The 16,098-nt window shown below is 36.8% G+C and overlaps 1 protein-coding gene across 1 annotated transcript in view; it reads right to left on the bottom strand.

Annotated features, from left to right (window-relative positions):
• Nucleotides 1–246: 246 nt before the first annotated feature.
• PRKAR2B (protein kinase cAMP-dependent type II regulatory subunit beta) overlaps nucleotides 247–16,098 on the bottom strand; it is an 85,889-nt gene continuing 70,037 nt past the window's right edge. Inside the window, exons 5-11 of the mRNA XM_032689052.1 lie at nucleotides 8,405–8,511; nucleotides 6,082–6,235; nucleotides 4,773–4,874; nucleotides 4,273–4,347; nucleotides 3,456–3,521; nucleotides 3,148–3,286; nucleotides 247–2,459 (exon numbers count right to left, since the gene is read on the bottom strand). Of these exons, the coding sequence (XP_032544943.1) occupies nucleotides 2,326–2,459; nucleotides 3,148–3,286; nucleotides 3,456–3,521; nucleotides 4,273–4,347; nucleotides 4,773–4,874; nucleotides 6,082–6,235; nucleotides 8,405–8,511 (777 nt within the window). The 3' untranslated portion in view covers nucleotides 247–2,325. The remainder of the gene's footprint in view (nucleotides 2,460–3,147; nucleotides 3,287–3,455; nucleotides 3,522–4,272; nucleotides 4,348–4,772; nucleotides 4,875–6,081; nucleotides 6,236–8,404; nucleotides 8,512–16,098) is intronic.

Raw genomic sequence — 16,098 nt, 5'->3', positions numbered from 1 at the left:
AAGTCACTCCACAGCTTTTTCCCAGCTATAAACTACTGAGCAAATCATCAAATACAAAGTATTTATGACAATTACCACACGAAGATGTTGTCTCTTCTGAGTAGACAGAGCATCTGCATAATGTCATTTACGAAAATCAACATGAAAGTGTTAAGAATTATGAATTTTTTTAATAAATGAATATAAATAGGTCACTTGTAACTTTATGACAATGGAATTAAAAGACAACAATATCAATAAACATAGATTTTTATATATAAAAGTGTTGTTTATTGTAAGGAAACTTTAAATATAACCAACAATATTGAAAATATCATGACTGGCATTTATGGCCTTGATTGTAGTTTACTGCCGTACAAGTAATTTCTAGCATTTTTCTTAGTCACATCAAGCCAGTGCAAAATATAGGTAGCTTTTAGAGGTTAAGCATACAGAATGACAAGAGTGTAGATTTTGGTTACCTGACATTTCCTTCTAGTTTAACAGGCTTCTCTTTTTTTCCATAAATCAAAAGTACAAAGGCAAGTTATCATATGTGCAATTATTCACACCAGGTTTCTAGGTAAAAAAAAAATTACATTGGTAAATTTTGCTCAGATTGTACTTTTTTACGAATCTGACTTATAATTTATACCATACTGCATGATATAAATGGTATATTATTATATAATCATAATTTCATATACAGGTATGATTATATAAATTGTCAGAACATATCACTAACTGTAGGGTAATGATTGCATCAACATACACAAATGTATGGCATTAGAAAAGTCATTATCTAAGAAGGAAAGATGTTATAATTCAGGTGTTTGAAACAGGGCATAAGCAGCCTTCCACCAACTCTTGCAGTGTTATTTTGGCAGAACTACTGCCCGTTGCCAGTATGTGCACGAGTTTTCCATGTACATCAACAGACAGGTCAGTAAGCAGTATTAAAATTGGGCTGTGCCTGAAATTTCCAGTCACAGACCCTTGTAAGCAATGAGCCCTGTGCTCCTAATTAAGATGATATTCCCTCTCCTCAGTCTTAGAAGGTATCCCATGCTATTATGGATGAAGACATTACTTCATGATGACCTACACGTTTTTGAAAGCAAGACATGTTAGGTTTAACAATAATAAATGTGTGCAAAGCTTTGGAAGTACTGATCTTTTAAATTAAGAATACTTTTACACTTCCTGATAAGGATTTTCAAGGACAAGCTTAGTTTAGCATGGCTTTCAATATCAATCACTTCAGTAATTGATTCTGATCTTTGATAGCTAAGATTAGACTGCAAGAAGAGAGATATATAGCGAACATTTCATATGAAACAGGTAAAAGATTTAACATAAAAAAGGTGAGATCTAAAAAACAATTAACTAGAGAACAAGCATAGATAGAGAAGACAAAATGCATAAATATAAAACAAGGGAGAAGGAAAACAATATAGGTTATGTATGATTAGGTAGAACATGACAATGACCCATGCCTTTGCTTTGAAAGCATTAAGGTTAATTTGTCAGCTGTCCTCACTCATGTACAGAATGCGTATAACTAATAAAAAATGCAGTTTATTGCAAAGATACACAAGTCCTCTAAATTGCATAAGATATTACAATGTCGTGCTGAAACATGACATATTAAACAAAGAGGACTTTAAAACGAATTACAAAATGTTAAAAATCAGATTTGGGTCATGAGCGTTACACAAAACGCGTTGTCATGCTTTATCTTACGATTAATCTTGTGATTCACTACATCTGTGATAAATGCAACATAAAATCATGACAATTGTAATAGAAAGTAATATCTACCGTATATCTTCTGTATTAATACATATAAACACTTTGTGTGCACTAATACTTTCAACATATCACATTCAAACTAACAGTCTTTCCAGAAAAGTTGTAACGTTTTTGAAGAACAGAAGCTGGTTTAACAAGTTCATCGCATGTGAGGTTTTTCTTTTTAAATCTATTCTTTATGGAAATGCTGTGTTAAAGGATTTGATTTCCAAAGGTGCTGTGCTAATACATGTCGTCCTAATAGCAGGTGGAACCATCAACTCTAAGCACTTTTAAAAATCAAGTCCACAATTTAATGAATTGCTATTTTGTTTACTAGTATTCCCACTGTAATAAGTAAAAAAACCAGAACAAAACAAAAACAAACAAACAAAAAAACCCCCAACCAAAATCAAACCAAATCAAAAAACCCCAAACCCACTCTCAAAATCACAGAAAATGCTTGGCATCTATAGGAAGAGAGACAATTTCTCAGTGGACTAACCACTACTGTGCTATATTCTCATAACAGATCTTGTTGCTCCACTGTTTAGTTCATGCACTGGTATCGGCAATGTCCATGTTTGTTCCAAACAGAGCAACTAGCTGCTCTTCATAGTTTGCAATGTTTCTTTTCAGAATTTCCATACAAGGTCCCAAAAGCCTTTCAAATGCCTGCACGTCCATAACTAAGATAAAAAGGGAGAGAAAGAATATGATGTGCTCATCAGTTACAGACACTAACCCTGATATTTATGACATTCCAATGTAAAATTTTAAATGAGAACAAAACAGATACTACTGTATAATTAGAAAAAGATAATTAGGAGCTAAACATCAGACCCTGAAAAGCAATGTATGCAAAGGGTTGTCTAGGAGCACAACTCCTATAGTCTTCACTTTTCCTGTGCTTGAGACTACAGTGTGATGGAATGATTAAACTAACAGCTGGTGAAGACAAAGAGTTTGTTAAGAGCTTAAATCATGGTGATAAAATGGGATAGGACTTTTAAGAGTTATTTCTTAGATGAGTCAGTCTACTGAGAAAAGAAGTACTTTAGCTTTCTGCAGACTATTAGACATTATTCTGATAGTTATAAATGGTTTGCAGCAATACTATGCACAATTTTTAATTCTGTGCAATAAGAGAAATGTTGGAGAATTTGTGTTTAATAGTATTTATCAATTGCAAATAATTTGTGCAACTAAATAACATAAATAGGAATGCACAGCAATAGCTGATGTACTTAAACAGCCTTATCTAGGTAAATGTTATTAAATCTTATATTCTGGAGAAAGACAGATAAATACAAATAAAACCAACCAAATAGATTATCTATCATTTTATATTAGATATAAAATATTAGTGAACAATACCTAAACATTTGACAGTGCCAAGAGCAAATGCAGACGCAGCTCGTGGTTTGTTAGTTACAAGAGCAAGTTCTCCAAAATATTGTCCTCTTGAGCATCGAGCTATTTCAACTGCTCCATTCTCTTCTAGATCTTGTTTACCCTGAAATATCACGTAAAAAAAGAAAGAAAATTATGAGTATGAGGGAAAGACTTGCTGAACTCAGGATTGAATAAGTGAAGTTAGTGACAATGGTAGCATCACCATCTAACACTTACAACAAATCAATATTTAAAAAAAAAAAAAAGTTCAGTGTTTTCGGGATGTTTACCTTCCTTGTCATTATAATCCTTACTTCTCCAGATTCTACAATGAAGAAAGAATCAGCCAAGTCACCCTGTGCAAGACAAAAAATAAAGTGAGTAAAGGAAATATAGTTTCCCTTTTAGTTTCATTAACACTAAAATATTTGCAACCAGTGCCTTGAAGCTCATCTTTCTGATACCTGTTGCAAAAGAAATCACTTTTAATTTGAAAACCATACTCTAGGCACATAATCAAAACATCTATATGGAACTGCCAGCAAGGACTTTTCATGGAATGACACAGCCAATTGTGCCTTACACAAAAACCAGAAACCCAATGTTATGGAAGATTTTTAGGATCCTTACTACTGTTTCTTCACTTCTGTATTTCTTTGAAATTATTTCACTTACTGAGTTTCCAGTATAAAAAGCCTCCAAGGGCTATTTGATATCCAGTATTCATCTGGGGGAAGACAATCTCAGTTGCCCATTCTGAAGAGTTTATTTCTGCATTCTTTTTCAAAATACTACCGTATTTTAACAATAAAAACAAGTTAAGTCCTCAGAGTTCCTCACTGGAAACATGTTTATGTAATTTGAGTTTCTAAGTATACTAAAAGTGTTGTTGACTCCTTTACTATACCAGCAAAGAGGGCTGTTTTTCAAAGTACTGTAAGTGAAAAGTTAGCTTTTGAAACAAAATAATCACCTCTCTTAGATACAAGATTCATTGGTTTTGTTTAGGTGAGAAAAAATATAGTTTAGAAGTATGCATTGTCTATAGATAACATGATTACTGTTACCTATTGGAAAAGAAAAACTAAAACTAGAAATAAACTGTACCTGAGCAATGATTTGTTCTCCATCTTTGTACACTTTGGTACCAATCACATCAACCACTTTTAAACGCTCAGACATCTTCATTTAAAAAGAGAAAATGTAGAAATATTTAGTTAACATTATTATACTATATATTTAGAAAACACTTTCATATTTCTTTTCATGGATCTTTGCATAGAATAGTGTATCTTGATTTTCCTGTTTTGATAACCATTAAAAAAAGAACTGCAGAACAATGTTCCAGAGTGTATATTACAGTTTTAATAGTCAGGTATTTTGATAGAACTTCCATTTTTGTAAGAGGTCTATATATTCCAACTCTTCAAAAATTATTTTTAAATACAATATTAACAATAATTCTTTATCCAAAATTTAAAAAACCCCAAAAGTATGCAAACTTTTATAGTGGAGAAACTTTGAATTCCAAATTTAAACTCTTGAAAACCAGAATCTTATCAGACATCTCTGATACAGCCATTAAAATAATTCGATAGAAATCTTACTTCTAAAGATTTAAGGAATGGCAATGACTCAATAAAACTTTCATACATTCTTCTCTTTTTGGCATTATTTTTTACAATGATTCTTCGGAATGTTACCCTGTCCTGAAAACACAAAGAGAAAAAGAGAGTTTATTAACAGAAAATATGTGTGTGCTAGAAAATACTTTAGAAATGGCTGAATATGTTCAAATTACCCCATTTTAGTCACTCAATATAGCCGTCAGACTAGCTGGCCAGTCTCTCCCTACAGTCAGTTGCAAAAGATTCCTCTAGAGGTCAATCAAGAGCTCCTAAAGTTAAGCTCCTGATCTATGTTACGAAAATCTCTGCCCTTTGACAGAGAGTACATGCTAAGTTCACATACAGAGGGTAGAGAGTTTACATTAAACTGCAAACACTTAGTGTGCAATTTAAGAAATCTTCAATATTTAAACGTTTCATTTACAAAGTTTATTCATTATCCTGAGGTCCCGCACATATTGATATGTACCCCATTAGGATTTTATATTATTATATAAACAAAACCAAAATACGTGGGTCTGGGTCTTGGGTCACAGTCCACTTTCTGCTATTTCAGCAGAACAAGATTCGCTGCTGCCCTAAACAGCCAACTGGACATTCCTTAGTATTTGGCCATGCAAGTGAACCAGACAGATGCAAAAACTACATGAATGCTGTTTTCTTCTCTTGACTTCATATGACTGTATCCTGGTGACAGAGGGGAAATGCACTGCAAGCCTTCACTGATACAGGTGGGACTTACTGGTCAATGCAACCCAATCCAATTTAAAGCCATTCTCACAGTGCCCTTATAAAATCCCAGAAGTCACATGGATTAAGCTGGTGGAAAACCATGTTTCACTTCAATGGCAAAATGTAATCTTGGGATCAGTCATTAGATTGGTATGCATATCTTGAAGAAGATGGCCATTGCAGTTATACTCTTTAGGTAAATTCTATTACTGTTGTCAAAGATCCAGGTAGTATAACCTCATACTGGGAACTTTACTCTGGAACCAAAGGTGTTTCCAATCAAGATGTGGGGGAAAAAGAAAATTATATGCAATTGCAAATTGGGTAATTATAATTAAAATAAAATTTAAAAAAAAAAAAAATCAGTGTTTTCTTAAGCCTCAGATTTGCATCTGCAGATTCTGAAAAAAACCCAGCATTGTGTTGGGAGTTCTCAGAATTTTTAGAATTAAACTTTCTGAAATTATAATTTTTTTAAATGCTGATAATAGCATGCCAGTGCAATTTATATAAAATAGTTTTTTTTAAAATAGCTTAAAACAAGTATTCCACTTACCAAACCCCAGATGGCACCAGGAGAGGTAGCTATAATTGTAGCTGCTCTGGGTGTATTGTACATTAAGGCCAACTCACCAAAACATCCTCGGTTATCATAGGTTCCAACACACCTCCCAACACCATCGCATTTTACATAAATATCATAGGTACCTCTGTTAATAAAATACATAAATACAGTGAGTAGAATCCAGCCCTGGTCTTTGCTAAGCAGCCTCTCACTATATTTTTTATACCATGAATTCCAAAGATAAAGCATTTGAAATACACATTTGTTTGTTTATATGGTGTTAAATACTTTGTAGAGACATCTCAATGACTTTCATAAATAATAAAAGGGGTCTCTTTTTAAAGGGAAGGATAGGGCTATTAGTTTTTACATTAACTCAGTTTAAAGACAGACTGGATGTACAGTGATCTATTGATCATCAGAACTTATTAAAAATTAAGATTTAACTTACTATCTGTTTCTTAATTTCACTTTAACCATACTAAACACAAATGTCACAAGTCCTTGCAAAAATTGTTATGACAGGATCACTGAAATAATAATTCAAGTTATTTATTATTTTAAATAATACAGTAAAAATTACAGTATAAATTACAGTAGTAATTTATAATGAAATAAATAAAGGAGAAGCAGGAAACAGAAGGAATGTACCTGAAAAGCAACATAAGATTATGAAATAAAGATATACATGTGTCTAATATATTGTGCATTTCTTCTCCCCAGCATTAAATCAGTAACTTTTTTTTTGCTTTGGGAATGCAGTAAAATCTGGTATCTTGTAAAACATGATGTTACCACCCCCATTAGTGCTGAGCCATCATTTTGTTCAGTGCTGAATATTTGTATGCTATGTGTTGATAAATCATGTGAATGTAATGCAAAAATCTATGCAATTATTTCACTGATAAGGGACATAGAGGTGATTCACTGCACCTAAAAATTGCAAGGCTGACAGAATATTGTGAAGTCCCTGCAGCCTTTTGCATAAGAGATGACAAACTGTAATCTCACAAAAGCTGAAAAATACTGTCTTTCCACACAGAATCTTGACACACTTCCAAGATCTCCTTATTTAATATTTCAGGTAAAAGGGTCCTACAACAATCATCTAGTCCAACTACCTGATGGCTTCAGGGCTCCCAAAAGTTAAAGAACGTTATTAAAACAATTGTCTCAATACTTCTTACATACTGACAGGCTTGGAGCATACGACACCCTCTCTAGGAAGCCTGTTCCAGTGTTTGACCACCCACGTGGTAAAGAAATGCTTCCTAATGTCGAGTCTGAACCTCTTCTGGCACAGCTTTGAACCATTCCCATGAGTCTTACCACTGAATACCAAGAGAAAAGCTCAGCATCTCCCTCTCCACTTCCCCTGCTCAGGAAGCTGCAGAGAGCAATGAGGTCACCCTTCAGCCTTCTTTTCTCCAAACTAGACAAAACCAGAGTTCTCAGCTGCTCCTCACAGGACATTCCTCCCAGCCTTTTCATCAGATTTGTTGCCCTCCTCTGGACACATTCAAGTAACTTCACATCCTTCTAAATTGTGGGGCCCAGAACTGCACATGGTGTTCATGGTGAGGCTGCATCACCACTGAATACAGTGGGATAATCATGTTTTTTGACCGTCTGGTTGTGCTGATCTACACTGATCAACAGCCTCTGCATTTCTTTTAGAGTTCTAGCATAATCTTCCTAGAAATCACTGCATTAGCCTAAAACAACAGGTACAATTAAGAAAAGGTGGTTTGGGACAGCCTGGCTGGAACTTGTGCCAACAGACTAGTGAAGTATGCCAAAATAAATGCTCTTCCTAGCTCACTGATTTCAACAGTAACGATTATCTTGGTTACCTGCTTTGTCCATACAGATCTCCAAATGAAAAGTAAAGACTTAGCTCCTCAAGGTCTAATAGTTTTCTTGCAAGCAAGAAAATCTACAGGTAGTACTGAAAAGCAGTAAGATTTCAAATATTGAGCTGTAAAACTTCTAGCATTGTGTTTTGTGTTAGATCTCTTTCCATGTTAAAAAACAAACCAAACCAAACAAACAAAAAACCAAACCAAACAAACAAACCAAAATAAACCCTCATCTTTGGAATCTAGCAATACATAACAGGAACATATTTCCATATAAAAAAGCTGCCACCTTTTAGAAACTGCCTTTTAGAAACCAGAGCCATACTGGTTCACATGTGCTCTTTTTTTTTCTCCCATGCAAATATATGTAAGAGTTAAATACAAGTTCACAGAATATGTCTTTCTGAATGACTTTTGCATAATACTTTGTGCTATAATGAGACACAGCAATTCACCTATCAATGACGTAGAAGTTGTCACCATCATCTCCTTGATCAATAACATGTTCCCCTCCTTCAACCAGCTTTTCAAACATCGCATCCAACACCTGAGACATCTGTTCCTGTTTAAAAGAACACAAAGACAAGAAATTATCATCTGCTTTTAAACTTTACTCTTCAAATTAACTAACTGGCCAGCTTCCCAATATGCAGATAAAAAATGTTAATGGGTAGAAAATATTCATGCTACAGAAATGTGTGGATCAACAAGAAAGACAGTTTCATTTAGTATTCAGTGTTATCTTTTTCCTCTTCCACTGTTCAGAGCGCAGCTTCCCTTCTTGTCCTCGCAAGTAATAAAATAGATCTTCCCTACTCATGACCATCCAGAGAGAATTCTCAACTGAGTAATGTTATACCATTGAAAGAAAAAAGTGTATCTCTTATTGAATATGATAAACTTACCTGATTTTGTCTTCACAATTATCTCACAAAATTTAAAGTTTCAAAATGATTCAAAAATCTAAATTATATAATGCCTGCAGAATGTTGGGCCAGATGTAACAATAAAGGTCAGCAGTGCTTTGGTTAAGTATGTAAATGTTGGACTCATTGGGAAGTAGAAATTTACACACAATTATAAAACTACTTTGTTAATTTGAATGGAATACAAATGCTTAGAGAGAAATGTTAAAAGACAACAACATGTGATCATCTGAATTACACCTGTCTAATAACAAAACCAAATCACTAATTACATAATCTGTGTTGTTTGCTGTAAATTTGCTAAAACTTGACTATTCACATCTAAAAAAACCAAACACAGCTCACTGCAGATTAACAATGTGGCTTCTAAAAAGATAATTTAAAAATTTAAATTTTATTTTCAGTTTATCCCACAATATACCTAAAATTCTACCAATAACCACAAAATCATACTTTACTTGTTGAAACTTATTAAGTATGTATCATACTGGAAAGAGCAGTTTCTAGCGAAAACCATGGTAAAAGAAAAGCCTGTAGATTTGCAATGGTTCAATTCACAGCCTTTCCAGTCACTGAAAGATGGATGGTATTTCCCTTTCTGGAGACAACCAGCCTAAGCCAGTCCTGTAGAGTCTTTGTGCAGCCCATGGACAGAGATAACCATATAAGATAGTTCAGAATGAATTTCATCCTTGTGCTGTTGAATTTCTTCACTTACTGAAACCTTTTAAAAATATTAGCAGTACCATGTTATCCAAGTCTTTTTGAAAAATGGAAGCTAAATAAAATTTTTCTTCACAGAGTTCACTGTGTATAGGCACAAAGAACAAAGGAATGGCAGCATCCATCCTTTGTACAGCTGATCATGGTAAAGTACAGTAAGACATCATGTAGCCCTCCTAGGCCAGCAAAGAATCATTTAACTATGTCTCTATTTAGCCGGTACCTTTGTTAGTATAGACAGGTATGTATTTGCAAAAAGAAGGATCATTGTAGGTATCAGTGAATGTGCTGGAGTCCATTTCAGAGAAAGAGAAAAAAGTGTGTGTGGGTGCCATTGGGGGAGACTGAAAATTAGGGGCAGGACTTGCCTTTTAAAAACCTTCATGCTTAAATTAATAGGTAATATTACTTCATTTTTTACAGTCCTCCCTATGTGAACTAAAAGAAACTCCTACAGAATCTGCAAAACTGACCTAATCAGTTAGTTGCCTGAAGCATTTGAAGCAGCACCTTCCCTTTCTCTTGCTTTACATCTGAGTTTTCAAAGTGGCTCTCCAACCAACAGCCCTTGGCTGCCATTTTGAAAACAAGTAAGAATATACAGAATGCTCCACACTTCATGGAGGCTAGAGGCCATATGTTATCCTCTAAATGCAAGCAATGCAAGAAAAATGCATTATATGAGCCTCAATCCTTGGAAATTAAAATACTTTAAAAAAGATGGTTATTTGAGGTACTGGAGGAATAATACATACAGTTAAAATCTTTATGCAGTGTGCTTCATCTCAGATTTCTGATTAAAACATTTTGAATCTCATAATTATGAATAAAGTTCGCTAAACTACAACTTCTCCGGAATGTAGAATTCAGAGTACAGAGTAGAATTCACCAATACAACTGCCTTTTAAAAATGTTTTATACACTTGGAGGTATTTAATAAGCTTGAGAACAGTCCATTATCTGCTGAAGCAATGCACATGTATTTTAACTTTCTAAATAAATTCCAACTAACTTAAAGACAAGGGGTCCCTTTTCTAAAACTTTCTATTTAAAACTAAACCAGAGCAGACTGCAATAACCAAACCAGGAACACGGTCTTCACTTTCACCATGAGAATTACACAACTTGCTTGCCCAGTTTGCTCAATGTGAATCCTCTTGAATCTCTGCCAGACTGAGGCTCAATTTACTGGCACCCTCTGTAGTTACTTTAAAAAGATAAAGATGGGTAATTTTAGATTTAAAAAGCAGATTTGTTTCATAAACAGAATTAATTCTCGTATTTTGGAAAATGGTGCAATCTAAACTCTTTTCTTCCTTAAAGAAGTTCTATCTTCAAAAATATATATAAAATGAAAACAAGATGAAGTTTTTTATCAGTATTTGTAAAGATACTATATGTAATGTTATGGCAATCTGTTAATTTATATTTTAAAGACTGATACTTTAAAAACAGGGTAATTTTTTAAAAAGAAATACAAGAATCTGAAGTATTAAATATGTATGTTGTGCAACCTTTGTGACCTCTGCTAAAATTTCACTATCTTAATGCAGCATCAGCCAACATAATATATCCTCTCACTCACCTAAAGTGGAGATGACATGGTTTTCTTCCCTCTCTTAGACGAAGATGGTACCTACCCTAGTTTTATACCAACTTAACTATGCACTGAACTGTGCTAGTGAAGTTCTTTTGCATATTTAGATCAGTCAGAATCAGACACTACAACTATGAAGTACAAACTCAACAGGACCAGGGGATGGACTCGAGCACTGACATGATATAGCCTGGGCTGGTTTGCTCTGGTGCAGATGTCAGCACAGCCGGTACAGTTCCGGATTGTGCCAACTATCACCCCTCCTGACAAACCACAGCCATGGCTTGGAGGAATGACTGAGCCAGAGCTTCTGCACAGTAAAGGCAAAGCTACACTGGTTAGTTGCTTGGTTTGGTGGTGTTGGGAGGAGAGGAAGGTGCAAGAGAGTTTAGCTGTGTGTATGTATGCCATACTGCACTGCACAGTCTCGGGCAGAGAATGTCCTCTGATCTAGTTTGTTGTTAGAATGGAAAACTTCAAAATAACCTACTGCAGTCAGCCAAACTCTGCCTTTGGACATCTTTCTTAGTTTCCCAACAAAAAAAATCTGTCTCCAAAACTGGACACAGTGCTCCAGGTGGGGTCTCACAAGAGCAAAGGAGATGGGCAGAATCATCTCCCTGAAGCTCGTGGCCACGCTGCTTTTAATGCAGCCCAGGACACATTTGGCTTTCTGGGCTGCAAGTGCACATTGCTAGGTCCTGTTGTGCTTCTTGTCAACCAACATCCCCAAGTCTCTGTCCCCAGGGTTGCTCTCAATCCATTCTCTGTCCAGCCTGTACTTGTGCTTGAGATTGCATTGACCCACTTGCTGGACCTTGCAATTGGCCTTGTTGAACTTCATAGGGTTCACACAGGCCCATCTCTCGAGCCTGTCAGAGTCCCTCTGGATGTCATCCCTTCCCTCCAGCATGTTGACTACACACAGAGCTTGGTGTCATTGGCAAACTTGCTGAGGGTGCACTCAATCCCACTGTCTGTGTTGCCAAAAAAGATGTTAAAAAGTGCCAGTCCCAATACTGACCCTTAAGGAATGCCACTCTCCCCTTGGACATCAACCTACTGACTGCAATTCTTTGAGTGTGACCATCCAGCCACTTTTTTTATCCATCCAGTGGTCCATCCATCAAATCCATGTCTCTCCACTTTAGAGACAAGGATGTCATGGAGAATAGGGTCAAATGCTTTGCACAAGTCCAGGTGGATGACATCTGCTGCCCTTCTGTCAACCACCAACTCTGTAATCCTGTCATAGAAGGCCACCAAGTTTGTCAGGAATGATTTTTCCTTAGCGAAGCCATGTTGGCTGTCACCAATCACCTCGTTATTTTCCATGAGCCTTAGCATAGTTTCCAAGAAGATCTGTTCCATGGTCTTGCCAGGCACTGAGATATGACTGTAGTTCCTTGGGTCTTTCTTATCTCCTTTTTTAAAAGTGGGGGCTATGTTTCCCTTTTTCAAGTCAGTGGGAGCTTCACTGGACTGCCATGACTTCTCAATTACGATGGACAGTGGCTTAGCCACTTCCTTGAACAGTACCATCAAGACCCATGGATCTCATCAGGTCCTTCAGCTTCCTTAGATGTTCTTGAACCCAATCTTCTCCTACAGCAGGTGGTTCTTCATTCTCCCAATCCCTGCTTTCACCTTCTACAACTTGGGTGGTATGGCTGGAGCACTTGCTGGTGAAGACTGAGGCAAAAAAGCTGTAGAGCTCAGCCTTCTGCATGTCCTGGGTAACCAGGTCTCCCCTGTCCTTCCTGAGAGAACCTTACTTCCTAACCATCTCCATGGCTGTTTGGACAATTTCTCTGTATTCCTCCCAGGCTACCTTCCCCTGCTTCCACCCTCTGTAAGCTACCTGTTTATGTTCAAGTTCGTCCAGGAGCATCTTGTTCATCCATGCAGGCCTCCTGGCATTCTTCCCTGCTTTCCTCTTTGTAGGGTTGCATTGTTCTTGAGCCTGGAGGAGACAATCCTTGAGTATCATCCCGCTGTCTTGGGCCCCTCTTTCTTCCAGGGCATCCCTCTACGCCATGGCACTGTACCAAGGAGGTCCTTGAAGAGATCAAAGTCTGCTCTCCTGAGTCCAGGGTAGTGAGCTTGCTCCTAACCCTCCTCATTGCCCCAAGGATCTTGAACTCCACCACTTCATGATCACTGAAGCCCAGGCTGCCCTTGAGCTTCACATTCCCCACCAGCCCCTCCTTGTTGGCGAGCACAAGGTCCAGCACAGCACCTCTCCTCATTGGCTCCTCCTCACTTGGAGAAGAACATTAACATCAATGCATTCCAAGAACCTCCTGTATTGCTGTGTTGTCCCTCCGACAGATGTTGGGCATGGCTGAAGTCCCCCATGAGGACCAGGGAATGCGAGGCTGCTCCAATCTGTCTGTAGGGGACCTCATGTACTCAGTCCTCTGGGTTGGGCAGCTGTAGGAGACCATCACTATAATGTCACCTGTCCCTGCCTTCCCTTTAATCCTGACCCATATGCTCTCTGTCAGCTCCTCATCCATCTCCAGATGGAACTACGTGCACTCCAACTGGTCATTGACAAAGAGATCAACACGGCCTCCTTGTCTCCTCTTCCTGTCCTTCCTCAAGAGCCTGTATCCTTCCATTCCAACACTCCAGTCATAGGAGTTGTCCCATCATGTTTCTGTGATGTCAGTAAGGTCACAGCCCTGCATAAATAAAGTGTGTGCAAGCCTATTGTATTGCCATTCCATAGCTGAAATGTACAGAATTGTGTGCATGTTTACAATCAGTTATAAAAGACACGATGAGATCCAGAAGAACAAAGCCCCAGACAGGAATGACAACTGCTTTACCAAGGACATCCCCCTGGAACAATGTGTGATCCCATCCCTCCTGCCAGGTCAAGTGAAAAATTGTAACTAAACACTCACTCTCCTATCTTTGTATCACACAAAAAGCACTGTCCTCCAGATGCACGTTGTTTTATTTGAAATAGTACGTTAACCTCAATTTCTCTCCAGTCAACAAAACAAACATAACACTCACATCTCAAGATAATTCCTTGAAAAAAAAATAGTCAGTGAGATAATGGACATTAAGTATAGTTTAAACTACATTTTATTTAGTATAAAACTTTCACAGATTAAAAATCCAGTCACTTGTATGTCCTTGCAAGACAGATTTTGATTCATTCAGGAGAGCTGGTAGACCATGGCATGTCCTTCCCAAATGTCAAAGGCTCTTTTAACTGCCAAACTATCAAGTGCTTTCCTACTGCTGTGCCAGGTACGTCTTCTTAATATCAATTTATAAATTTACTGTGAGCTGTTTTGTAAAGGAAAAAGGACAAAGTTCTCCGCACTAAACTCAAACACTGGGGCTTCCAAGAAGCACTGATGTTTAAACTGCTGATATAAACATTTGTTGTTTGACAAAGTGCTACCTGAATCAATGAAGACACTGTAGATAAAATGGAAAGTAGGACATAATCATCACTGGTAGTCATGACAATGACAAATATAGAAAGTAAGTTCTGAAAATTTTCCTTCCCCACTATTTAAGAAAAGGAATTTGAGAGATAGAAGGCACAGCTACATTTCTACAATTAAAATGGCATAGTGTCTAACAGCAAACCAACACAATCTTAATCTGGCATTTGACAGGAGCCGGTAAAATCCAGATATTAAGATGAGTGCAATAAATCTCTAAAGTAATGGATAGTATATTGGGACTACATATGCTTGGAAATCCCCAAAAAGAAGGATGAGTGTGCTGCTGGAGTGCTCCTTGGTACACAGGAAATCTCAGTTAATTTCCCTTTTAGATCCAAGACATCCTGCACAATTAAGTGGGCATAGGATTGCCTTGCACTTTAGTAAAACAGTAGCAAGAAGACTTGCCTATCTCATATGACTTGCAAAAATTATAATGTTGAGAAACAATCATAAAACTACCATGAGAACAAAGTGAATCCATACTTCTATTGTCCCTGAGTTCATAAACCACTTCATGCTTTCTTCCTACAACCATTCTACTAAAATGAGCCCCAGTAAAAATGGCATCCTGCTGGCCACCTTATCCTCACTATGTGCAATACAAAATATCAGTGAATTAATATTCAACATGATATTAGGAAGTCAACGAAGCAGACAGAATACCAAAATAGGGAGCAAGAAATGGGGAGGGTGAGGGGAGTGGGGGGAAGAACGGGAGAAAATGTTGGTAAAACAGGCAAGGAAATCATGGGAAGAAAAGGACTTCTTAATAAACAAGTCAGGACCTTGTAGAGGAAGAGTAGATCACAGAATTCATGTCTACAGCTCTCTGCATTTGTTTTTCACAACAAAACCATGTATATACACTCCTCAGAACTCTGATATAAATGTCAGCAGCAATATTGATCCAATTCAAAATATTTAGTTCCATTGTGTAATATCCACTTGTAAACTAATTAAAAGGCATTTATTTATTCACTATCAAAGAATCTACTTTGTATTTCAATGTATAATCAATATTTTCAAGCGATAATATTTTTCTTGAGAATATACCTTGACTTTTCTCCACATGTGTTAAAATAATATTCTGCCTCTCAAATATCATGCACATGCCCATCAGTCAGGCTCAGTAACACATTTCATACTTTGTAACTAGCCCCCTGAGCTAATTGACTGATTCTTTTAAGCAGTTGGTTAAAAAAAATTAAAAAGAGCAGAAATAATTCAGAGTTGCAAATAGTTTCCAAAATTCTTAAGCCAAATATAAAGGTACCTTACATTGTGCCATTCTTTTGCAGAACATCTTCAACAGCTGATTAGAGAATCACAGAATAAGTTAGGTTGGAAAAGACCTTTAAGATGATTGAGTCTAACCATTACCCAGCACTACCAAGTCCACCACTAAACCATGACCCCAAGGACTACAT

Source organism: Chiroxiphia lanceolata, chromosome 5 (genome assembly GCF_009829145.1).
Source record: "Chiroxiphia lanceolata isolate bChiLan1 chromosome 5, bChiLan1.pri, whole genome shotgun sequence".
Classification (NCBI taxonomy): Eukaryota; Metazoa; Chordata; class Aves; order Passeriformes; family Pipridae; genus Chiroxiphia; species Chiroxiphia lanceolata.
Note: the sequence above shows the minus strand (reverse complement) of the source record. Positions and strands in the feature narration are given on the sequence as shown.